At 42.0% G+C, this 24,003-nt stretch overlaps 3 protein-coding genes across 8 annotated transcripts in view; 1 reads left to right on the top strand and 2 right to left on the bottom strand.

The window, feature by feature from the left end:
• Positions 1-1,709: 1,709 nt before the first annotated feature.
• On the bottom strand, positions 1,710-5,050 carry LOC108942697 (cytochrome c oxidase subunit 7A-related protein, mitochondrial-like). 3 transcript variants are annotated; one of them, XR_001966723.2, is made up of 4 exons: positions 4,868-5,050; positions 2,956-3,090; positions 2,395-2,630; positions 1,712-2,250 (listed from the first exon to the last, which is right to left on the bottom strand). XR_001966723.2 is itself a non-coding variant. In XM_018766164.2 (4 exons), exons 1-3 carry the CDS (start codon positions 4,937-4,939, stop codon positions 2,493-2,495), a joined length of 345 nt encoding a protein of 114 aa, XP_018621680.1. In that variant the 5' UTR covers positions 4,940-5,050; the 3' UTR covers positions 1,713-2,250; positions 2,461-2,492. The 3 variants fall into 3 exon arrangements, 2 of the variants coding, with proteins under 2 accessions (XP_018621679.1, XP_018621680.1); XM_018766164.2 differs by having other exon boundaries at positions 1,713-2,250; positions 2,461-2,630; XM_018766163.2 differs by having other exon boundaries at positions 1,710-2,630.
• A 1,551-nt stretch (positions 5,051-6,601) lies between these two features.
• LOC108918046 (potassium voltage-gated channel subfamily G member 3-like) lies at positions 6,602-13,222 on the bottom strand. Of its 2 annotated transcripts, none has more exons than XM_029253850.1 (2): positions 12,444-13,222; positions 6,602-9,678 (listed from the first exon to the last, which is right to left on the bottom strand). In XM_029253850.1, the coding sequence occupies exons 1-2, from the start codon at positions 13,112-13,114 to the stop codon at positions 9,033-9,035; spliced, it is 1,317 nt and encodes a 438-aa protein (XP_029109683.1). In that variant the 5' UTR covers positions 13,115-13,222; the 3' UTR covers positions 6,602-9,032. The 2 variants fall into 2 exon arrangements, with proteins under 2 accessions (XP_029109683.1, XP_018580450.2); XM_018724934.2 differs by having other exon boundaries at positions 12,474-13,222.
• Positions 13,223-15,730: 2,508 nt separating this feature from the next.
• LOC108918045 (metastasis-associated protein MTA3-like) overlaps positions 15,731-24,003 on the top strand; it is a 44,721-nt gene continuing 36,448 nt past the window's right edge. For 2 of the 3 annotated variants that reach the window (XM_018724932.2, XM_018724933.2), the window contains exons 1-4: positions 15,732-16,010; positions 19,026-19,093; positions 22,839-22,932; positions 23,505-23,631. In XM_018724932.2, the coding sequence (XP_018580448.1) occupies positions 15,983-16,010; positions 19,026-19,093; positions 22,839-22,932; positions 23,505-23,631 (317 nt within the window). In that variant the 5' untranslated portion in view covers positions 15,732-15,982. Of the gene's footprint in view, positions 16,011-19,025; positions 19,094-22,838; positions 22,933-23,504; positions 23,632-24,003 lie in introns of all 3 variants that reach the window. The other variant, XM_018724931.2, reaches the window with a different exon arrangement.

Below are 24,003 nucleotides of genomic sequence, written 5' to 3'. Positions count from 1 at the left end.
GGCAAAAAACGTGCGAAGAAAGAGGGGATGCGTTCACGGCTCAAAACGCGACAACTGGGAAGATGCAGTTTCCTGACTCTTCCGGCTACGCCGACTTGTTGCGCTTAACGTATTTCGGATGTTTTGCGTAAAATAAAAACGCTGGTAATGTTGGTAACAATACTGCAGTGAGCAGGCCCACCCCAAACAAATGAGTCCAGGGTAGCAGGCCAGGGCAAGGTTTATACCATTCAGCAGTTCAAGGATGAGACAGCCAATGGTTAATGGACCGAGTGAAGCAACACACTATTTTATGATTTTGTGTACATTGAACGAGCGAAGTTAACCCTGATGTCGGGTAATTTGTTCAAACAAATCTAGCCAGATCTCGTTTGCTGCTGCGCCCGATCGATACCTTCTACTCATCAAACTTCTGTTGCCATAGTTACTATCCAGTACAGTCCCGAACCCAAATTGGCTCCTTTTACCATTATGATCATACACTGCTGCTATCAGCCAAATCAAAGGCAAAATTAAGTAATGGTCTTAATGATTCCTTTATAACTGACATAGCCAACTAATGCATTAGTAATGCAAAGCATCGGAAGTTTAATAATTTTTTCCTCCAGCCAGCTGCACTGTTATGGACAGTAAAGAAACAAATCTGATCAGAAGAAACAAGTCATTACTGAACCAGTTCCCTCAAGCATCCACTCTTTTTTTTTAAAGCTTTAGCAAGCTTGGTACACAACACTTTGTTACAGTGGAACATCATTTGAATATCTCACCAAATTATTCAAGTAACAGAAAAGATTGTTTTTTGGCAACAAAATAAACATAATTCCTGCTTGCACTTACCTCAGTCTGCTTTCAAAGATCAGAGGGAGTCACAAAGGTTGCAAAGAGAATTGCTTCTTTGAAAACAAACATTTTAATATTAAATATTTACATGTGCATGTTGGATACGTGTCACATTATATTAAATCCTCTCACATGAAATGTGATCATTTTCCATGTTTCAGAATATCACTGGCAAGGATAAGACAGCAGGTTACAGTTCTAAGTGTCCTTTCAAACTTACTGGTGTTGAACACTTCAGGCTAATTTGCAGTGATTCGTCTTGACACAATACCTGCCAATAATTAGAAAAAGTGAAACTGTAAGTGTGACAAGCAGTCCATGCAGAGGACACAGGATGAATTAGGGACGTCAAAGGTTGACTGCCAAACAGAGGTGCTTTTTATTAACAAGGAGCGCAAACAAAGGACAACAGTGAGGGCAAGGTCTATGCAGGAATTTTTGATGCTGAGATACTTGGGGTCAACAGGTTATCAGGGTTGTTTGCATTGTTCTTTATCTCTTTGTAGCTGCTCTACAGCTGGGGTTAAAAAGTACTTGTTAGTGGCATTTTCCTGACTCCCTCTATTTTTTGTCCTGCCTGGAGCCCACGTGCCACTCTTAGCTTTATTATTACGCATCCTCCATTTTTATGAATTTGCTGGAAATGCAGCTTGTAGATGAAAAAACTAATGCCTTCTCAAATATGCATTTTCTATTTGGCTATAAAGCTCAAGGGTCAAATGGACTTTATATGCAAAGTAGATAACCACCCATGTCACAGCACATTAGACATTTTACACTATTTAAATAATAATAGTTATTCAGTATTACATCAATCCACAGATTTTTAAAATAAAAAAAAAAAAAACAGCACACAGCAACCAGAAAAATATAACTTTATTATTAAAAGGAATGAAGAGGACAAAGCAGAAAATACTGCAATTTTTAGTAACACAACATCTGACATTCATGTTGCTTCTCTCCTGGAAGTTTGTGGCAGTAGATCCAGTCACATGTGGCAAGTTAGGGTGACATGTACACTGATGACTACATGAGGAAAGAACAATGCAAGAAATGCAAATGCTGCTAAATGTCAGCAGTGCTCAAACCAAATACACCTCAGCACTGCAAGCTCAAACTCAGCTCTTCGCCACCGAGAAACCCACCCATTCAAACAGTCCTGTAGCACAGATAATAGAACACATTAACAGAATAGCTGCACATATTACACTGGTCATCTTCTCTCACTGATGTTCCTGTGCAGTGCTGGTCCTTGAAACTTCCCTGTGTGAGAGAGTTGCGCTGATCCTCCTAGATCAAACCGTCCTGGGCTCATGTCACAACAGAGGGCTGTGACTCAGAGTTGAGAAAAATGCTGGTCTGAACAGTGACAAAGATGGCCCTTTAGTTCACTGTGACACAGCATCTGTCCTGCTCATAAGCCACATATTTTGAAAACGTTAAAAAAAAAAAAAAAAAAAAAAAATTTTTTTTGGGACTTCCTTATGTTATTACACAGCAATGAATGAACATGTCACAGCAGGAAGTTTAGGAAATTCACTAAGTGCATCTCACCTTTACCAAGGCTCAATTTCATCCTTCTAATTATCATCATAACAGTGCTGATAACAATACAAATACCATCTATGGTTAGTCCTTTGTTGAGGAGAGGTTCACTTCCGGGGCTGTGCCGCAAAGTACAGGGCCATCAGACAGTACAGGGTGCCCCCGATGGTGAGAGCCATGGTGGTGCGGTACAAGAGCTTGTCTGGGACACCCCGCTTTAGGTGCACAGGGCTTCCATCAGATACCTGCAGGCACAATACAGTTGTGAACAATGGCCCTTTCAACAACAAAACACCCTGAATAGCAATTAAGCTTTATTTCGAAGTAAACACTGCTATTATTTTCCTGGTTTTGAAGTGCCCTTGTGTTTAGAAAGGCACTATATAAAATCGGTCTCAGCTTTTGCTTTTACAGGATAAGAGCAAGGATGCATTTCATTAATAGCATTACCTCTAAATTCCCTTAGACCTATGCTTTCCATACAGTGTGATACTCCATACTGTATGGTAGCATTATAATGAGCAAAATGATTATCTTGGCCACAGCATTAGATCACAAGGAGTGTTGTACCTGAAAGAGCTTCTGAAGGTCTGCAACTCTGTTGTGCCCCAGGTAGTCCACCTCTACTCTCGAGTGGGATGCCACTTTCGTTGGTGTTGCAAAGATCATGGTTGGGGCATCACCGGGGACAGATGGCTTCAAGCCCTGAAGTGATAGAAAGCTCCAGAATGTTCAACAGCTCTCTGTACCTGTAATTCTACCACATCCTCACCATACCCACATTGTGATAAACCCATTCAGTTGTACTTTTTTCAAGAAGACTTATTGCAGAAATTCTGTTGTAAGGCTTATCAATTACTTTAAAGAATAATGCAATACATGATTTTATATGCTGCCCCCCCTAAAATAATCTTTCTCAGGTGATTTGTCCCAACATTCCTGTAAGTTTAAGAAACAATGGTTGAAATCTTCAACTGATGTGACCAAGTTCTGCCTTCAAATTATTACAGATGCTTGAAATATCATCAAATCCTTCCTCTGAGGTTCAACTTGATATTAGGAACAGAAAAATCACATCATGGCATCAGATGACGGTGTGGTATTACAAGAATGTTTTTTTCTACAAAACTGAGGAATTTGTAGATGGTTTCCGCATCATGACAATGCCCCTTCGCATAATGTTGTATTTATTAAAGAATTTTTTTTACAGGAGAAAAAAATCCATTCCTAAAACATCATTTCCTCCATATGCATGCAACTTGAGATTCGAAAGGATTTGGAGCATTACTAACTTCATGGCAACTAGAAAAAATAAGTGAACTTTCAACTTTGTTATTAAAATTAAAAAATATATATAAATAATATAGGTTACAAAACGATAAGTACTATTTTGACCTCTTTCTAGTAAAAATCAGTTGATTTAAGAAAAATATTCAGCTCATATACTGAGCTGTAACTGATTTGTGATGTCATTAAAAGAAGAAGCATGCATCACACTTAACCTGTACTCCAGACAAAAGGAACCAGGATATATACAAAACAAGATGTTCTGTAGCTGGGGTTGAATCCCACTCCTGTTGTAGTACCCTTGAGTAAGGCGCTTAACCTGAACTAATAAAGTACAAATCACCAAGCTGTATAAATGGGGGGGGGACACTGCAAGCATTAGTTATAATCAATACATTACTAGAGTCATATAAAGAGTAAAATAAATGGAAAACAACAACAAATGACATCTGTATGAGAGTTACGGACACCTTCAGACTCAGTTAAGATGATGGAGTGCCTGAACACTACAGCCAAACAATCAGGTGCACCAATGCTGTGTCGTTTGGGTGGGCAGCCAACTAAGAACCAATTCATAAAAACTTGAAGGGTGACTAATGAAAAATAGCAAAACATACCTTACTACATTTACCTGATGCATTTCTCCAAAGCAACTTACGGTAAGGTATTACAATTATTTACCCATTTTATATAGCTGGGGGAATGTTACTGGACTGGAGCACTTACCTTGAACTTGTTACTACAGGTGTGGGAATCAAACCTGCAACCTTTGGGATCCAGCGACAGAAACTCTAACCAGGTAGCAGCTGCACCTTTATAACACCCTTCAAAGACGTGGGAGTCAGTGCCTTGCTGTGCAGTCAGATTAGTGCTATAAAAATCCTGTGGTCATTCAGTCCTGAGCTGCTCTGACCCAACCGACGCGGGCCAGTAAGTGAGTAACTAACACGGCCAGGCCCAGGGGGGCAGGGGCACAAGCTAGGTAGGTGGAAGGAAGGGTGGAATTTCGAAAATCGCCCTTACTAAATCATTTCACGCATAAAATTAAGATTAAAAAATGAAGAGTTAACACAACAATAAAGTGTAAACATAGTAAATAGGCGTGTGTCTGTGGTGCCTGAAGGTCAGGACGAGGACGAGATCGAGAGAGACGCACCGGCGGCGGTGAGGTGAACTTACTTTACCCGTTACTCACCTGGGGAGTGTAGGCGCTCCACGGGGTGGCTCCAGTTAGTCTCTGTGTGAATCCACTTAACTTGTAGTACATTTTACCCAAATCTTTATTCGTTTGTTTGTTTGTTTGTTTATTTATTTTCTTCTTCGACTGTCACACCCGCACCCACGTTCCCAAACGCCTAAACAACAACACCAGCACAAGAGCGGGTCCTAAACTTTTGTCACGTGGGCTACGCCGCGCGACCGGAGCGGCATAGGTCCTCTCTTCATTGCCTGACTAAAATGACTGAAACTCCCGCATAATTGTCTTTTAAATGTAAACGTAATTGTGGTGTAATTTATCTGGGACTTTTTTCAAAACAATTTAACAATATACTCAATTTAATTTCCGATTTAAAAAAAAAATACTATTTGACGGTGTTGGATCACATTAGGCACATAAAATGATAAAACAAAGAGGGACTTCCTAAATTATTTCCGTTTCTGACAGTTTATTTGTTCCTTATTTTTGTACACTAACTAGTAACTCGTGGAATGAAATGACATAAAGAAATGTAATGTTCAACCGCAAGAGACCGTGCAGAATGTGAACAGGTGGCGACTCTGGGGCAGCCAGGTGGGCCTGTTTGCCTGCAGCACCGGGATCGAGTTCTTCTTTTCCACGGAAGAAGCTATAATCGAGAACATATTCACACAATATCCCTTGAATTATGACGAAGCTCAACCATTAATGTTCTAACATGAGAGCTGCATTACAGTTAACTGGATTTGCCTCATGTATAATTTGATATTCCCTCTTGGTTCTCACAAACACACAACTGTTCATATATTGCAACTGGAAACTGTTATTCCCACATAATGACCCTCAAATTAGAAATAGGGAGAAACTGCATAATGCCATTGCAAATTTTCTCATTTATCATAAAAAGGACATATTAGGACAGCATTCACGCATTAAGTACTACAAAGGCAGAGCTTGAGAATACATTTTTTATTCTTATTCAAGTATTTTAGCCATAAAGCCATTCTATCTGGAAACATAAGCTCTATATAAAATAGATGTTTTATAATAAAAACTATACATGTCTTAAAGATAAGAGGTTCTGCAGAAATTGCAGTCACAGTTTACAACAAAGATCTGATGCACTTTAATAACTGGATTACTATTGAAGCAGAATAATTATCGTAGATACCCACAAAAAGCATTTGGGCTGTGAAATTTCTACAATATCCAACAGACATTAGGGTAGGTGGAAAAGAAGGGAACTGTTTTGGGGCCATCCTAGAGATTCTGGCAGTTAAATACACCTTTCTGAGATCTGTACAAAATTTAATTTCTGAACATTAAACATTTTTCCACATTCTTTTTTTGCTACCAGAAATACTAAAACACATCAGTTGTTAGAATAAACCTGAATATTGAAGGATCTAATGAAAGGACAGTCTGCATTGTGCAAACCAAGCTATAGTCGAAACCACCATGTCACTGAAGAGTTTGTAACATTGTATATTATAAAACAGGGTTTGTTGTCCCACAAATCATTCAGTAATAAATCTTATTGATGTCAGCACCTCTGAGATTACACTGCATATTTACCATATTTTGGTAAACAATAGTCATCCAAGTCAAACTGATTAAAAAAAAGTGGTTATAAAATAATCATTGCCGTTCTTGCTTGCTAAAACAAGTTAAAAAGAAGGATTGTTTCACAAAACGGTAACAGGAACTAAGTACAGTAATTCAAAACGAAAATTATAAATCAGCCTAAAAAAGACAGGGTAAATGAGACTATAGTCCACTAGAGTTAATAACCCCAGAGGTTACCATATATCTAAGACCTCAGAAAATATAGAAAAAGTAATAATTTAGGAGAATAGGTGCACTACTCTCTTAAATTTAGCCCAGCAGTTAACTTTAGTCCCCTTAGACAAGAACATGATGGTTTTGAAATCACCACCACCACCAGCAGCTCCATCTTCAGGGAAATGGGGAGCTATAGATGGCTTACTGATCCACAGCCCAGCTCACAAGAGGTAACAGCATGACAGCAAAAAAAGTGCTTCCTACTGTATGCAGTCAGCAGGGACCTTGTTCTGCAGGCCGTGTCCTGTTGCGCTCTGTGTGTGTGTGTGTGCAGCTGGTGCAATGGAGGTCTTGGTCCCTGCTGTGTGCTAACCCACAGAGGAGCTGCTCTAAGCAGGCACCTCATGGTAAACTGTCATTAAAGGGAACAAGTGCCAAATGTGCCCTTGGTTGCCAAGTAAGGAACAAACTTATTTCAACCTTTCTTCGTGCTGACAAAAAAAAACAATCTCCTTCCGGAAATAGTCAAAAAATAAACGTACTGATATACAAGTATAAAAGAACAGTGTGAAACAGTCTCAAGGCTTAAAGGTATGAAATGTGTACTGTTTAATCTTATAAATGTACAGCTCCTTACTATGGTTTCTCATACTTGTGCTTGTTTCCACGTCCTGAGGGGAAATGGAACATAGGAAAAGATGGGCCACGGTGATGACGTGTGGGTGAAGCGTCGCTAATCGATTCGGTAAACACTTCTGCTTTGAGGAGTATAATCTTACTTCAGGTCCGCTTGGTAAATGCAGCCTAGCCGAACTTTGGAGGGAGCAAAAGGTGGAGATTTACCACGGCAGGAAGGGCTATTGATGTGGAAAATCCACCCGAGTCAAGTCATGCAGAGAATGGCGAGTCCCCAAGAGTAAAGGGAGCTGGGCTTCTGCATGGGCCTAGCCACTTAGTCTTAAGCCTGTAGAGGTGAGTGAATGTGTCACATGGCCACCTAACACAGCAGCAACAGCGTGTCAAGGAGAAGAGGGTAGGACAGCCAATACCAAAAAGCAGCTTGCATCAAGGTTCTGTCCTCAAACACCATGAGGAAATCAAACATTGAAGGCCACAGTGGGCACGTTCCCCTTCTTCAAAGATCTATAGCATTCTTTAGCGGAGCAAGGCCAGTTCGATAACAGCCGTTTCTGCCTTTTGCTGCATAGTGTCAGCAGACCCACCGACTTCTCCATGACACGTTCTCACTCTATGGCACATTTTGTTACACATTACAGACCTGCCTACACAGCTTACAGACATGCTCTCTGCTCAGCTTGGTCTGCCACTGGAGAAGAGTGTAACTGTCTTCCCCTGAAAAATATTTACTAGATAACAGCATTGCCTGATCCAGTGACACAGACTGGAGACGTGTTCCAAGGGGAAAGGCCCATTCCTGGCCATGCAACGACGCACGGATGAAAACAGCGGCTTGCTTTGGACCTGAAAACTGACTGATATGAATACGAAATCTGGGACTCTTGCCAGGTATCTGTTGGGGACCAAGTAAGCCGTGATTCATGTGCTTATCACACACATCGAGGTACATGCAAGCACTTCCTACTGAATCAGATTCCTTTACTAAGTCATGTAAAAATAACATTTTATTCATAGGATGTGTTGATTGTGTTCCTGTTGAAAACAGGCTATTGTTTCCTTTGGTAACAGTTATACGAACTGTTATTCTTTTTTATGCCATTCAGATCCACTATGTTTGCCCTGCTTTACAGTGTCACTCCTCTTAAATCATTTCAGCAACAGGTCTGTGGCATTAGGCATCATACTGTTTTGTTTGTGTGCATGTTGCATTGTTAAAACACGTGTGCAGTCATGCTCTCTAGCAATTCAAGCCCCATTTACCTTTAACGTTAACAGGAAACAGGAAGAAAACAAGTCTCATGTGAACTCAAGGGTGACTCATGCTAGTCATATATTGATGACAAACAGTGTAGAGTAGCATAAAAATCAAAATCGAATCCCTCTCGCTTGTTGCACATCGTAAATGGGAAAACCTGTAAGGCCATCGCTGAGATTCTCTCACTCTGCACCACCCACACACGGTGCCTTTACGGAAAAAAGACACCCTGCAACAATGGGCCCTTCAAAGGAACCAACTTTTTTCTTTTAACCTGAACAGTAACCCGCAACCTGCCATAGTTCCAGACAATTTAAGTTAACAAAAGGGAGCCAAAAACCTAAGCGAATCGAACAATAAAACATTGAATGTAAAATTACACGAAAGCTGATGAAAACACGATGTTACAACAGAAGAAGATAGACTCGAAGTAGATAAACGTACAGAAGCCCCAAGGATGGAGGAGCAAGTGAAGGGATGGTCAGGTCAGTTAAGGAACTCTGCAGACAGGCTGCGTGTGCAGCGTGCCGAACGGAACTTGAGCTCGTGGTAGCACTGGACGAAGCTGTGATAGATGAAGGTGATGGGGAGCGCCAGAAGCACAATGCCGCTCACCACGCAGAGCCCCCCCAGCACACGCCCGGGCATGGTGATGGGGTACATGTCTCCATAGCCCACTGTGGTCATGGAGATAATAACCCACCAGCAGGCTGCCGGGATGCTGGCGTAGTCCTCGTTGCCCATCTCCAAGTCCAGGCCGTGCTCCAGCAGCTGGGCCAATGCGCCAAAGATAGCCATGGCCACACAGATAAACACCAGCAACATTACCATCTCGCGGTAGCATCGCTTGAGTGTTAAGCCCAGAGTCTGCAGGCCCAGGAAGTGACGCGCCAGCTTGATGACCCAAAATATGCGCATCATGCGCAACACGCGCAACGTAACACCGGCCCGCTGCAGCTGCGAGTTCTCACCCGTCAGCACAGTCATCAGCACAGAGACATAGTATGGTGTGATAGCCAGCAAGTCGATGATGTTGAGCGGACGTCGCACAAACTCGCACTTGTCCTTTGATACAATGAAGCGGACGATGCACTCGGCAGTGAACCAACCGATGCACACCGCCTCGATGATCCTGCAGGCGTGCAGCCAGGGGAGACAGAAGGAGCAGACATTAGCGAGAGTAAGTTAGTACATCTGTTGAGGTACACAACATCTGTTCTCTACGCTTATGTTAACTGCCTGGCAGCTCCCGTTACATGAGATATTGATTGCAACGTTACACCACGCGGGATGACAATTTTTAGATACCTTTAACACATGCAGTACTTTACTCTACCCTTTAAGGACCAGACACTTTTATCCAATATGCTCTTTGCATATTTCCATCATCTCACACTTGAGAACATTCGGTGTATTCGCATTTAGAATATTAAATTACTGGGCCTTAAAGAGTTAAAGAGGAAAGCGAACAACTTTAGCAGCCTGGCGCATAGTCGTTGGACGAGTCTCGTTGTTGTCATAGGCTTTGTTTGCCGATTGCTTTCATTAGATAATCAAACAGTATGACAACACAACAGGATGGACCCAGGGGGACACGGGGTATGTGCGATGGGCTGAGCACTGAGCATGTGCAATGGAAATGTGGTGACACAAGACCTAGGAGTGAACCTGGGAGCATGGGCAATTCCCGTCAACCATCAAATGCCAGTAAGGTCTAGATTTAGACTTCTCCACTGCAAGACCAAATTAGGGTATACAATACTCATAAGAGGACGAATTAACACCGAAAGACATGTGCATTAGCATAAAGAGTACTTCGGTAAGCAGCGGCACTTCCAGTTTGAGAAACTGGCATTTGCGGTTTCATGCTGCCGTGCTCGTAAGTGACAAACCTGACCGTTCTGTGGCTCCGGCTTCACTCTGACCAGCCAAGTCACCAGGTGCTACCTCCCACCTGAACTGTGCCCTCGTGCTGGTACTGACTGGGAGCCACGGCGATACCTACCCAGCCTGCGCAAATGCGCATAAACAAACACATGCACACACTCAAATCCATCCAATCGAATTATATAATTACAGCTCCCTGACTTCCTGTGTTCGGTGATGGAAACAGAGACAGAGACACGATTTAAAAGGGACCGGGGGAAAAACACATTGAAAAGACACAGTGCAGTGGGCAGAGAAACAGAAACAGTTCAGTGTTGTATGAATTAGGAAACATTAAAAATATGTGATATAGTTAAAATAAACACATGTCATTTGTTTGGCAAATCCAGGAGATACTTTGAGCTATTATCCAGTCTGCAAATGTATTTCTGAGTAGTTACTTGTTAACCAATTACTAGACAAGACAATCACTGGTATGCATGTCTTTAGCAAACTTTTAATTTTCTTTGGTTTATAAATACAAAGCACAAAATGTTATTTGCTTTGGTTGAAAATAATAAACTTTTACAGGCATCCTGAAGCAAACATTGCTGAAGTCCAAAATCATTACTTGGTATACTAAATGGTCATTTACTGGCATTTTGGATGGCTCTGTCTTCCAGGTAATGCTTCAACATACAATAATTAAAATAGTTTATCTACACGATGGCACAAATTTAATATTATGATATGGTAATGCATCAATTTTGTTATTATTCCTTTAATAAAATGCATTTATTATCACTGGTAAGCTGTTACTGCAAAATCAATTAATCACATTTTAATTAAGTGGCTGCAGTGAGGGGCTACATTATGAATTATCTTGTTACCAAAGTTTACACTGAATATGTGATTGAAATCCAACTTTTTTACAGAAATGTGCACTAAATGTATGTACGACATAGCAACAGATTGTGGACATGGATAAAAAACCTTGACCCCAGATAAGTCTGCACCTCTGGCACAATAATCTAGGTGGTTAAACCCTATTTGTGATGTAACTATTGAAAAAACCTAGAGATTAAATAAGGAAGTTTAAACACAATATAAAACAATGTATATATTTGTAATGAAACACAATCTGGACAATTTAATTGCGATCATGACTCATTTTTATTGTCTATTTGTTATGTGTTTTATTGCTTAACTTTATCGTGACGCTCGTCCCTGGAACAGAGAAACATAATTATAAAAAAGAAATAAATGGAATAGGTAATATTAAATGCATGTAAATGTGTTGATTAAGTAAAAGAGTAGAAAGAGTGGTTAACAAAAAAAAAAATAAGATAGAGAGCCTTCTACAGGGAGAAGAAAATATTTTTTTGCAATTGTGTGATTGGATTTTCAAACAGAACTGCCCTTTTTTATGCTGAAAAATAAAAGATAAAACGGTTGATTCTTCTGATATGAACCAAGACCGCCGTGGAAAATGATTTTACTGCACGGGTTCAGGACTGGTCACCACCTGCCTGTTATTTGTCCATAAATATATTTATTAGATGTATAAATGTCTATTGCCCTAAGTATGTTGCTATGAAACAAGAGATGGGGTCACTGTGTTTCCACTGCGCTCGTGGACACTGATGTCCTGCGCCGCTTCCCTGTGTCGGCAAGTGCGCAACACACCCGACAGTGTGGTGTTAAACACACACATCTCACCTTTGGAAATTAAACGGATTTTAAGACCAAGTCCCCTAAAATAAGTTCCCTACATGACGCCTGAAGAGATGAGAATAGTGGCAGGTGATTAAAGGCCGTTCATTATAATAGGAGTTTTCTTCTTATTTATTTATGAGGCTACGCGCGCGTTTCTTCACAATCACTGCTTTTCTCTCTTTTGGGGTCACGGCTTGTTGTTGGTGTCTTAGAAGGTCCTCGGGGTAAACAACACATTTTTACACTAGGAATCAAAGAACGTGAAGGACAGCACACACGGGGGAGGGTAGTAGATTAATAAAACGTCGTAAATACCCAGATGGATCTTCTAAACTCTCTGTGTACCTGTGCTCCTCCACGCTCTTGTTCTCGGCCGTCTTCCAGTCGGGCAGCGTGCTGGCGCACAGTATCACCATGGACACTATGACAAAAATGACCGACACCGAGGCGAGGATCTGCGCCGCCACGGACGAGGTCGGTTCCTCGAAAGTCCTGCGCATCCTCTCCAGCCACTTGGCGCTGCCTCTGTGCGCGCCGGCGGCGGCGGCGGCGGCGGCGGGCCGCTCCAGCACGTCGTGTCCTCTCGCTTCATCCTCGGCTTTGGTGTCCTCTTCCGAGAAGTACGTGTAAGTGTCGGACATCCTGTCGTCCAGCCGCCGCTGGCAGCAGAACTCCAGGTGCGAGCTCTCCAAGCCCCAGTAGATCATCTCGTTGTAGAAGGAGAGCTCGCACATCTGCGGGACGAAGCGCAGCTTCCCGTACTTGACGTACAGCATGATGAAGCCGAACGCTTCCGAGTGCCGGTCAAAGAAGAACTCGTTGCGCTCCCGGTCATAGTCGTCGCACACTTCCAGGACTTCTTTCTCGGAGGCGCAGCTGTGCAGACGGCTCACTCTCCTCAGAGGGAAATCCTTTATCACGTCCCTCGGGAATGTATATTTAGTGCCACCCACATTTAAAATGCACACGCTCTTCCCAAACTTCATCTTTCAGTCAGTTTTTCCACCTGGCTGGCTAGGACCTAGGTAGGTGCGCAGAGAACGGCCGGCCCCCAGTTTCACGCGGAGCAAAAAGAGGGAGGAGGACTCCCTTCGTCGGAGGTAAGAACGGGCATCCTACTACTTTCTTTCCCCGAGTGCGAGTCCACGCTGAGGCGTCCCTAAGTTCCGAGGGAAAACGCGTGGCGTGCGATCTCCGTCGGGGAGCAACGCGGCATGGTCCACGCGCTGTGCAGGTGGGGAGGACCGGGTTACCTGACGGTTTCGGAGTCGACGGGAGAGCTCGTGCGCCGCGCGCGCTGATCCGCTCCGCTCCGCTCCACTCCCGAGGACCGGGTGTTGTGGCTCCTCGGGCTCCGTCAGTTCGACTCCAGCGGTCCGGATCGGGCAGCCCCGAGCAGTGATGTCACACAACAAACACGCCCCTGTCCGCTACTCCGCGAGTCACCGCCACTAGTAATACACTTTTCATCATACCCCCCGTGTGGATGCACGCGACAGTCCTTCGTGTATCTATAATATTGTAACGCGTTATATTTAATGGAGAAGTATAAGCACCGAAGTGAGACCATTTCCATTTGCAAAACTGCAAAGATCATGCAAAATACTGATAGAGGAAGAAATGAAAAAGGAGTCGAGCCGTTAATAAGGAGAGCAGACGAAGCGTGTGTGTGTAAAAACAGGTGGTTAAAGCACCAGTTTCCCACTCGCTGTGCTCGACTGGCCATGGCATAGTTACAATGTAGCCGCACAGACCGTGTTTCCGAGCGCATCTTCTATTGAGCTTCTGTCGAATCAAAAAGAGAATTATTGGTGCGCAGCTGTTGGAAATTCTCACGAATAGAATATTAAAAATGTGCGCACCCAAAAAAAAAAATAAAAAATCCTTCTCAGAAATAAGACGTCGAGACACGAGGAGACCTGAATCGGGTATTAAACCAGATAATTAACAGTTTACCTGAGAAATTTATTAACCTGATAATAAAGTAAAATCGGCGGGTAGGGTTTATTCGAGTGGGTGACTGATATCAATGAACACCTCGCTGTCTGGGTGTTTCATTGATCAGCTCTAACAGTCGAGCTAAATTTAAAGGCAGCTGAAACTGTGACCTACTTTGGGTAAAATCGACACTGTGTTTACTGTGTGCCATGGAAATCTGTTGCTTCTAGTTGAAGTATTATTAGTCGGAATAAGTCAGTTTTAGCAGGTCACTCACGATAATGACTCCAGTCAGGCCTGTTGGATTATTATATCTCCTAGATGCCCTAAAGCAGGGGTTCACTGTTATTGCAGTGCAAAAAGAGTTTGTGGCAGATATGACTTTAAATTTAATTTAAACCCAAAAGCATCAATGCGAGCTCACAAGGGGAGCAGAACAGGATTCTTTTTGACGCAGCTTCTTGGCCCATTAAAGTTCCAGGCCCGTGCAGGACACTCTGTGGCATAGGACTAGTGGTAATGAGAAATGTAAAGGGCTTTCTTGATCGCAGACAAGACCATCGGGGCGATTACAAGGACGAACCCTCATATTTTCGGAACCAAGTCGCGAACTCTTCCATCTTGGAGCTCTGGGAGGCAGGGGCTCTCCACTTTAATGGAAGACCTCAGGACCGCATTTCAAGACTTGGGTTCAGAATATCGGGGTACTTCCCGCAAATGCTCACCAGTAGAGGTCTTAGTATCGCCTCTACATAACAAAACATTTAATTCTTCAGTGGTGTACTTATATGCTTTTAGAAATGGGTATGAAAGCAGAATCACCCTATGAGCCGAGTTGAGATTGCAAAACTATACACGTGGACAGGATGCCACTTTGTCAAAGCCATGAATTTAAGTGGACGCACAGCAGTGAAAAGGTTAACATGTATTCATTCAGAAGACTTTTCTCCAAAGGCACTTACAAACTTCCTCAAGTTTACTACAACAGGAGATGGAAACTGAACCTTTGCGAACTATTTATCTATCTAATCCCCCAAAGGCAGCTGCTCCTCTGCTTCTACTTCTACTGCTCTGACACATTTGTCTAAGACGATTATAGTGGTACAAAAATGACACTAAGCGGAAAACGATCGGATGATGACGATTCAGAGCAAAATATTTTACTGCATCAAACAGCATCAACCTAGGCCTGGACAGGCCACAATAATGTAAGAAAAATGACCGAACATTGGTGCATGGTGGAAAGGAACAAACTAACTATACTTAAGAATCACACCTCTGCAACTATGTCTCTTTCTCCTAATGTAATGTACACAATTGTATTTTCTATGAGACGCACGTCGCTTAAGCGTCTGCAAAATGAATAAATGTAAATAACAAGAAAAAAACCGCAGCAGGTTTAGGCTAAGTGAAGGTAGTACTATGCGGCATTTCGGGGAAACGGAGGTAATAATTGTTTTTGTGTGCGGTGTCCACCATACGGATCGCGGACAACGATGGGGAAAAGCGGCAATTCTGCTGTTCAGAGCGCACGGCACGAGGGGCCGTTTCCCGGCGTGACTTCGAACGCGCGTGCGTGCGCGCGCGCGCTTACCCGCACCAGCATCCCTCCTCCCTCCTCCTCTTCTCCACCACCCGCCCCCCTCCCTTCTCGCTGTCGATCCCTCCACCCCCACCAGGAAACACGCTACTATCTGATTTGAATCCTTTTGCGTATTGTACTATGAATTCTGGGAGGGGGGTTCTTTAAATCTTTCCCTTTTTACTCCCGATTCATCCCCCTCAAAGCGATATTTTATGTTATTTTGGTTTTTGAAAGTACCGGGCACCATCATACAAGCACATCTATATATTTATTTGCACATTTCGCAGTTTATGCTTTGTCTATTTTTTTTACACCCAGGAGGAGGGCAGAAATGGCGGCCAACATGTACCGGGTCGGAGGTATGTCAGTCCAGGTTTCTCAGCACGAAAAGTGCCGGCGATACAACAAAGATGTGAACCATGTTTTCCTTATTGTTTGTTTGCGTAAAATTAAACCTCGTCGACGATCCTGTGAGTTTTCGTCGTTGTGTTTTCACGGGTTTATTGTTGAATTAGACTTCGGGCCTTCAGATACACCAGAATGAGCTAATTAGCTAACAGGCTAACGTAGACTCTCTGCACCCAAAACAACATCATCCGTCACGCAGATTCTTGAAGCACTGCTTTTATTTGTCATTTAAAACGTTTTGAATCCGTTTCCATCCTCCACACCGCTACGCTCCCCCGTTTTGGTTTGTCAGTCCTTCGATGGATTTGGGCTGGTTGTGGTTGCCCGGACCGGAGCGCTCCGTCACCGTGCTTTTGTTCGTGGTGGTGGAGGAGCGTTCGGCTACAGTCCACAATCGCTGCTCTAACCCCAGCACCCCTTTTGAGACCGACCACAATAACGACCTTACTTACAGGACCAGTTACTTATTAAATTACCACAAAACGACCAGCGACGGTGGTACGACAGTGGTAGAAATGTCGTATTAACTGTCGCAAAAACGCCGTGTTCAGTGCGCTATAAGTATTGAAATAAGTGGAGAACATAACGTGTTATTAAACAGTGGTTAATTGCTTATTTTTTTGTGAGCGAATATTTTTATTTGTTTAATTTTACACATTTATTGAGCGGCCGAAAGTGCGGAGTACTGGAATGTGGTCACGTGAGTCACGTCGTGACCGCCACCGTCCGTCTGCGTGTCACTGATTTTTTTTTTTTTTTTTTTTTGGTACGTTTATTTTCCCTCTAAGGTTTCCGTTCCGTCGCCCATTTTATCGCGGAACGAACTCTAAAGCTGACCTGTTTGTGTATTTCGTGACGACCCAAAAAGGAATCCGTTTTGACGTGTGTGACTGCCACGACTCGAGGCCGTTATTTTGGGTGACAAACGCTGCGACGCTGAAGAAGAGAGCGCCGGCGGGAGCGGCGGCTCGCGTCCTCAAACTTTCCACACACGTCAAAACACGTTTAAACGCATTGGAACGAGGCGACACCTCCGGTCTCACGCGGGGAGAAGGGGGAAAAAAAAAAAAAAAAAACAAAAACTGAGCATCCTCAAAACATACTCAGTGAGAAATGCCTCAGTAGTAGCCGTGTGTTAAAAGGAGGAGCGCGAGGCCAGGTGCTGCTGTGGGTTTCGCGCCAATTTAGCCTCAGCGCTTCCACTTTACCTGAGAACTGATGCCCTGCCTGCCTCTATCTCACGAGACATATACTGTCCTGGTGTGTGTGTGTGTGTGTGTGTGTGTGTGTGTGTGTGTGTGGGTGGGTCAGCCGGGACCCTTCGCGTGTCTCAGGCAAAGTGTTTTTGTGTGTGTCAGTGATACTCACCCCCGGACAGCTCTTCAGAGGAAATTTTCGTGGGTCATAACTTTCTTAAGTACCAAAGCATTTAGATGTCTAATTGCTTATGAAAGTTTTGATTCCATGTTCTGTTACACTATAACTTACTGTAGGAACGAAACTATTGTATGTAGTGCTTTAGTACTAGGTACAGCCATTCTCCGACATACGTCCAGTTCTGTTCTGACCGATTGGTCGGATCTCGAAATGGACGTAAGTTGGACGTATGTTAGCATAACGCGTAGAAGTCGTATACCTGTACAAAATTCTTTTCTTTCTGAATTTCTATCATGATTGTCTTTTTTTTAAGTAACCAGTTTTATTAATCGGCATTTTATGATTCTGTAGTTTTTAACCTATTATTTATGATTCTTAAGTTCATATTTCATTTCTATTTTTACATTATGCACGTTCTATTGTAATTATCTCATTTCTGTTCAACCAGTTTTATCAATTGACATTTTTTTTAAATCACTTTATGGTTTATTTAAAAAAAAGATTTTGTTTATTTTTTTACCTTCTTAATCTTTTTATGATTTCATCAAACACATTACAGTCGTATATTTATCATTCTTTAGTTTCTATTTTATCATTTTTACGAACCGAATGGCAGCTTGAAAGAGATGCGGTGATGTACACAATGCCGGAATCTTGTCTGACGGTCACTATAGTACGCACGCAGCCATTAGCACTAGTGGATGTATTTGCATATATTTTTTCTTTGTCCTTGTTGGTGGCCTATGCCCCAGGAGGTGTTGAAGGCATAGGAGAAGATATTTTTATTTTATGTTTAAAAAAAGAATTTTTACAGGTTTTTTTTTTTTTTTGGTTGTATGTACAGATGGTCGCAAGTCGTATAGGTCATAAGTAGGGGAGAGGCTGTCTGTCTTTTATGCATACAGTGCTTTTACTGACCAAAGGAACGTAAGTTTTCTTATTAGTACACATGTTTAATTATTGGGCAAATGGGGCAGGTGGTAAATATACCTGCTGCCTTTGAACCCAAAGGTTGCAGGTATGAGTTTCACCTCCAGTTGTAGTACACCATGAGCAAGCTACTTACCCTAAATTGCTCCAATTAAAAAAAGGTTAAGCTGTATAAATGAGGAAATAGTTGTTAGAAGCTTAGTGTTGTAAGTCACTTTTTAGAAAAGCATCAGTTAAATAAATAAATGCAAATGTAATGGTTATATGCTTTTCCCATGCAGAAATTTGAGCTTTGTATTGCCTTCATATTTTACACAGTTATACCTAAAATTCTTCATATGCGTTAGGGAATTCTTGCAGATGCTGTTGTAGATGACAGTGATGTTTTTGAATAACATAACTGTTACAATTCCTCATACCTCAGCACAGCCCACTGCCATATGCTGCTGCTTCTGTAGAGTAGTTTTTAAAAATGATACTTCTTTTGCATAACCAGTAAAGCTATTATAGGATTTTTTTCCATATGTCAGTGAGTGTTTAATTTTCATTTCTCTTTTAAATGTTATTTTAGAGAGCACTTCATCTTTCCTTGTGAATAAGAAATGCAAATAAAATAGCGAATCCAATTAATACGAATGCATTTGTTTATTTTGGCACAGATTATGTCTTCTTCGAGAACTCCTCCAGCAATCCTTATCTGATCAGACGAATTGAGGAACTGAATAAGGTATGGCACCCAGGAGGAAGCAGAGATTAAGGTGTATCTTGAATGACAATTATATAAGGAATAACTTCGTCCCAGGAGAAAAAAGTATTTTAACTGGTGAATTATTAAGTTTTTGCACTGATTTATTAATTTAACTGAATGCTTATAACATTTTGTATCCTTTGTATACTCATGCTTTTCTTAAAAAGCGGAGAGTACCCTTTTCAACGTTATGATCTGAATTTTATGGAAATGTTCAGGTTTTTTTGGCTCTGCCTTGTCTGAAAGGGTGAAGATATCAATTAGTACCTTGCTGGAATTATGTATTAATGGGTTTAAAATGCTGCGGTGAATAAAGAGTAACAGGTTTTGTAGTTAAGTATTTACATTGTGTCAAGATTCTCTGTAGTTAAGATTTGAGGACAAGGATTATGGAACAAAATATAATTCGTAGTATGTTTACTGTGCATAAGATGGCTCCGAGATTAAATATATGTAGCTGTAACTAACAGTTTTTAGACAGGAAGACATGTTCTTCTACCCAGACGTTCTGGGCCCCTGTGCCCTACTGCACATCCTAGTGTATATGGAAAGTGAATGAGAGCCAGCAGCAGTGCCATCTGTGTGCTTGGGAGTCTGGGGGATCATTCCTAGTCCCTCCTTTCCATTAGTCTAGGGGTCTTTTACATTCAGGACACACCCTCCATGTCCTGAGGATGCCAGTAGTCAGTGCACTGTAATTATGCTGGTTTTATGAAGTCTGCTGTTATACTCACCTGCAAGAGTGATGGTTTAGCTGTATGTTTAAAAATATAGAACGAACAGTATGTATGTATGTATGTATGTATTTACTTACAGTTTAAAAAAAAAAAACCTCTTAATATACACACAAACTAAGGTGTGGGTTGGTGGTCATTGAGCCACTAGGACCAGCCCTTTCACATCACCTGTCTAGTGGCTCAACTTATTCTGTAACCATTTAAGATGTCAGAACTGTCAATGAAATTAATTAAGATTCATTTATAAATTTTTTTTTTTTTGACCTGCCACACAGCGGGCACCAGCCAAACCCGCTGCACCACCACACCCCTCTGGACATAAAACAGTAAAAATATTTTTTTAATTAACAGAAGAAACATGAACTTGGTCACAACAACATAAAGACAATCAGCATACTGATAAAATGGAAATGCAGGTAAATGCAAATACAGCAGAAGGATACAATACTTAGCCGGGTTTGTGAATACTAATAAACTCAGCAAACCCACCATCAATGAGATGCTCTAAAGAATAAAATGTGGTGTCCTGTATGAGTGCTGACAAAGCCAGATACACAACAAGATGTGATCTTCAAAAGTATCAGTCTTGATTCTCAGTTGTTTATGTAAGCTCAGTGAGCTGGAAGTGTCTACAGTAAGTGAGCGTAGAATTCAGGAGGCTTGACAGTGACATGTTATTTTGCTTGGGAATATTTCTGGTGGGTGCATCCTAGGTGCTAGACGAGCCTCTCTTACGTCTATAAATATGCTACCTGCTAATGTGAGGAGGTAGTGGTGCGGACTAAAAGCAGAATGTACCTGAGACACCTCCAGTCTCCAGAACACAGAGGTTTATAAAAGTCTGGAATGCTCTCAACTGACATGTGATCCATTTATACTAAAGGCCAAGGGTAGCAAGCTTCAGTAAACATCTTACGTGAGTTCTTCCATGTTGGAATTGGAAAACAGTGTTGTACGAAAATGGACAAAACATTTCAAAACACATGCATTAAATAAGTAGAACAATATTATTCTTGTCATGATGGAATTGAGATGTAACAGTGCTGTGCTAACTGTATGTATGAGTGTATGCTTGGAACACCCTGCCACAGTGGTTGCTTTTGTTGTTTACTGCATAGAATCACCTGTTCATATTATTATTTAGGTACAGCCTTCTAGTTGCTCAGTGTTTTGGCATGTTGTCAACTTTTTGTGCAGTGGTTCCTAAAACAGGTTCTGGTAACCACCCTGTTCATATTTTAGTTGGAAACTGGATTTTAATTCTATACACATGATCAAGATGTTCTTTTGTTGAGCTTTTCATGATATACTTACTTTAAGGTACAACCATAAACATGTGAGCACTCTTTAGGTTGACCTTTTAAGTGCTGTTAAGATTTAGGAATATGTGAGGTATCCCATATGTTCTCAACTAATGGAAGCCTGAAATGATTGTCCTAGCAAGGTGTAATTCAAATTTTCCTAGTATTTTTTCAGACTTATTAGAATAAATAAAGCATTTGAATTCGCAATTAATATGTTTGAAAAAATATGTATGTATTTTATATTGTGTTTGATTTGACATGAATAACCCAGTTTCATGGACATTGACACATGTGGTGATGAATAAAACATTCTTTTATTTCAAGATGTTAATAGTACTTAAGCCTGCCACTGTCCTTACTGACTACTTTAATGTTTTATGGCAAGTTTTCTTCTAATTTTTAGTAGAGATGTTCTTGTGTGGTGCCCCACTTCACTTTTAATTTATTAGTAATCTGCATATTTGAAGTGGACTGAATTGGCTTTTTGCTAATTCTTCGCTCCGTTTTGTCCACTGATTAATTCTTTTCTCTTGATTGAAGTCTCATTGCAGAATGCAGAGAAAGAGAGCGTTTTGGTCACCTGTTCATCTAAGCCAGTTCATCAGTCTCAATACTGTTTTTTGGTCTGTCTTCAAATATTGTGGCACATCCAATGACATGCAGCGGTTAAAAGTCCTGTTTTGCGTGACAGATGACTTTGACCCTAACAGCAACAAAGTAGGACCACCTTTTGTCACTCATTCATTACTGAGCAGCTAATTTAGTGTTTGAGAGGTACAGGGGGAGCCTGGGTCTTTCTTGATGTCTCCCCGTACATTTTTTTCCCTTTTTCTTTCTTGCTTTTTCTACCAAAGGCTTTGAGGCAATTAGACTTTATCAGCCTTAAACTCTGGAAAATGGAATCTAATTTATGGGAAATTAAAAGGGCAGAAGGGGCAGTTATGAATTTATTGCCTCCCTCTGTTTTGGCCAGTGCAGCTGAATGATAGAGTGAGTGAGATGGGGGGGGGGGGAATTGGTGATGGAGAGACAGAGGACACAGGGGGCTGAAGTAAGTCCTTTTCAAAAAGCCTACGTAAGTTTAAAAATTTAAGGCTGGCATCTGGGTTGTTGTTGTTGGCCCTCATTCTCTAATCAGGAGTGCGGTTGTACAGTTATAAGGCTCACATGGCATCTCACTTTATGTTTATATGCTGTGGGTGTCCGTTGGTGTGCAACTCGTTTCATTTCCCGAAGTGTGCTTAGTTTGCGGGTTAAGAAGACAAGAGCTCTCTGCTCAATTTACACAAATGGAGATTTTTTTGGATGGAAAAAAAAACCATTTTGTTTTTGTGAGTATGACTTATGTATGGGTCGACCTATGAATGCACGTCGGTGCCCAAAATCCGTACTAGTTTGTTACATGAACCACTTTTGGATTAATGCGTCTATGTGTTAAGTGAGCAGGTGTTGTAAGACAGGATCAACTGTGAACTCTTCTAATTTCTCTTGTTTTAACACATTATCTGTGATGCACTTTCAGCTGTAATGTGCTTTTGTGTTTTAATATATTCTGGAACTCAAGGCTTCAATTTCAGTTCAAATGCTTGGTTTTAAACACTAGTATCGCTTCACACCAAGATGTTCCCAGCACAGCTTTCTTTCACTTTGCACTGATGCCAGACCTCTGTTTTTGTGTTGCAGACGGCGAGCGGGAATGTGGAGGCCAAGGTGGTTTGCTTTTACAGAAGGAGGGATATCTCACACAGTCTAATACAGCTGGCAGACAAGCATGCCAGTGAGTGAGAAAATGTGTTTAGGTGTGAAGTTGTGTGTGTCACCCAGAGTCTCTGTGAACCTGGTTCTTAACTGATTCATATGTTTTGTCACAATGAATACATGACAATGAGTTAATATCAGTATTATTTTTGATTATTTTTCATTTGCATTTAAAATAGCTGTAGGGTATAGGTTGTGGCAGCGTGCAAGATACTCTTTCCTCCCTGAATTATCTGGAACCGGTGTCACTGGAGGTGGTCAGCTACACTGGCCCTGGACACTAATTAGTTATGTGACAGAAATCCAAGAACGATTCCTACAACGCTAATCATCTGAAAATTGTGCAGCTGGTGACTGGGTTTCCGTTTTGGTGCTGTCATATGTTAATGAGAAACATCTTAATTAAGTGCCACACTTGGTGAGGAGTGCAGTGGCAGTAATGAGGGTTGTCTTCATGTCTCTATGTTGGCTGCCTGCACCCTTTATAAGACTTGGGCGATGACTTGAGGCTTTTGGCGGGGCCTGCTGTTGGGGTCCACTGATTATGGGTACACAGCCACACCACAAGTGTGCCTCCTCTCTGTTGCACAGAGGATCTGGAGGAGGAGAAGGAAGGGCCCCGGGAGCCAGAGCTCACTGAAAAACAGAAACACCAGCTGCGCCACCGAGAGCTCTTCCTGTCACGGCAGTACGAGTCGCTCCCCGCAACACATATCCGGTAAGTATCATGCCTGCCTGCATTCTCTGTGGTCTGTGGTTTTTAGGCTTCAGAATCACACCTTTGGATGTGTTGGGCCTTGCATTTTTCTTGGGGGCGGGGGGCTTTTCCAAATCCATCCCCCCTGAACAGACTGTGAAGGGGTTGTTGAGGCAGAAAATAAACTGCATGGGAATGTTGAAGGCCAGGCAGATTGAGAGAGCAGCAGCCAGTATGGAATGGGGACTGTCTGCAGTGCCCTACCTACAAAGTGTGCCATTAGAGGAGAGAAAAGGGACAGGTAGGAGTTGGGGGTTACAGGAATGAAGGCTGAGCTGGATGTGTTTCTGCAGCTTCCTTTTACTGTCTTGTTCCTGTTTTCCTGGTACACTT

This window comes from Scleropages formosus, chromosome 8 (assembly GCF_900964775.1).
Source record: "Scleropages formosus chromosome 8, fSclFor1.1, whole genome shotgun sequence".
Lineage (NCBI taxonomy): Eukaryota > Metazoa > Chordata > Actinopteri > Osteoglossiformes > Osteoglossidae > Scleropages > Scleropages formosus.
The sequence above is the reverse complement of the archived record's forward strand: the minus strand, read 5'-3'. Positions and strand labels throughout refer to the sequence as shown.

Coding starts and splice junctions, on each gene's coding strand:
- LOC108942697 (XM_018766163.2), bottom strand. CDS start 4,939: ATGTACTACAAGTTAAGTGGATTCACACAGAGACTAACTGGAGCCACC. Junction 3,091..4,867: donor GGAGCGCCTACACTCCCCAG/GTGAGTAACGGG, acceptor CTATCACTTCAG/GGCTTGAAGCCATCTGTCCC. Junction 2,631..2,955: donor ACCTTCAGAAGCTCTTTCAG/GTACAACACTCC, acceptor TTGTGCCTGCAG/GTATCTGATGGAAGCCCTGT.
- LOC108918046 (XM_029253850.1), bottom strand. CDS start 13,114: ATGAAGTTTGGGAAGAGCGTGTGCATTTTAAATGTGGGTGGCACTAAA. Junction 9,679..12,443: donor AGTTTAGAAGATCCATCTGG/GTATTTACGACG, acceptor GCACGCCTGCAG/GATCATCGAGGCGGTGTGCA.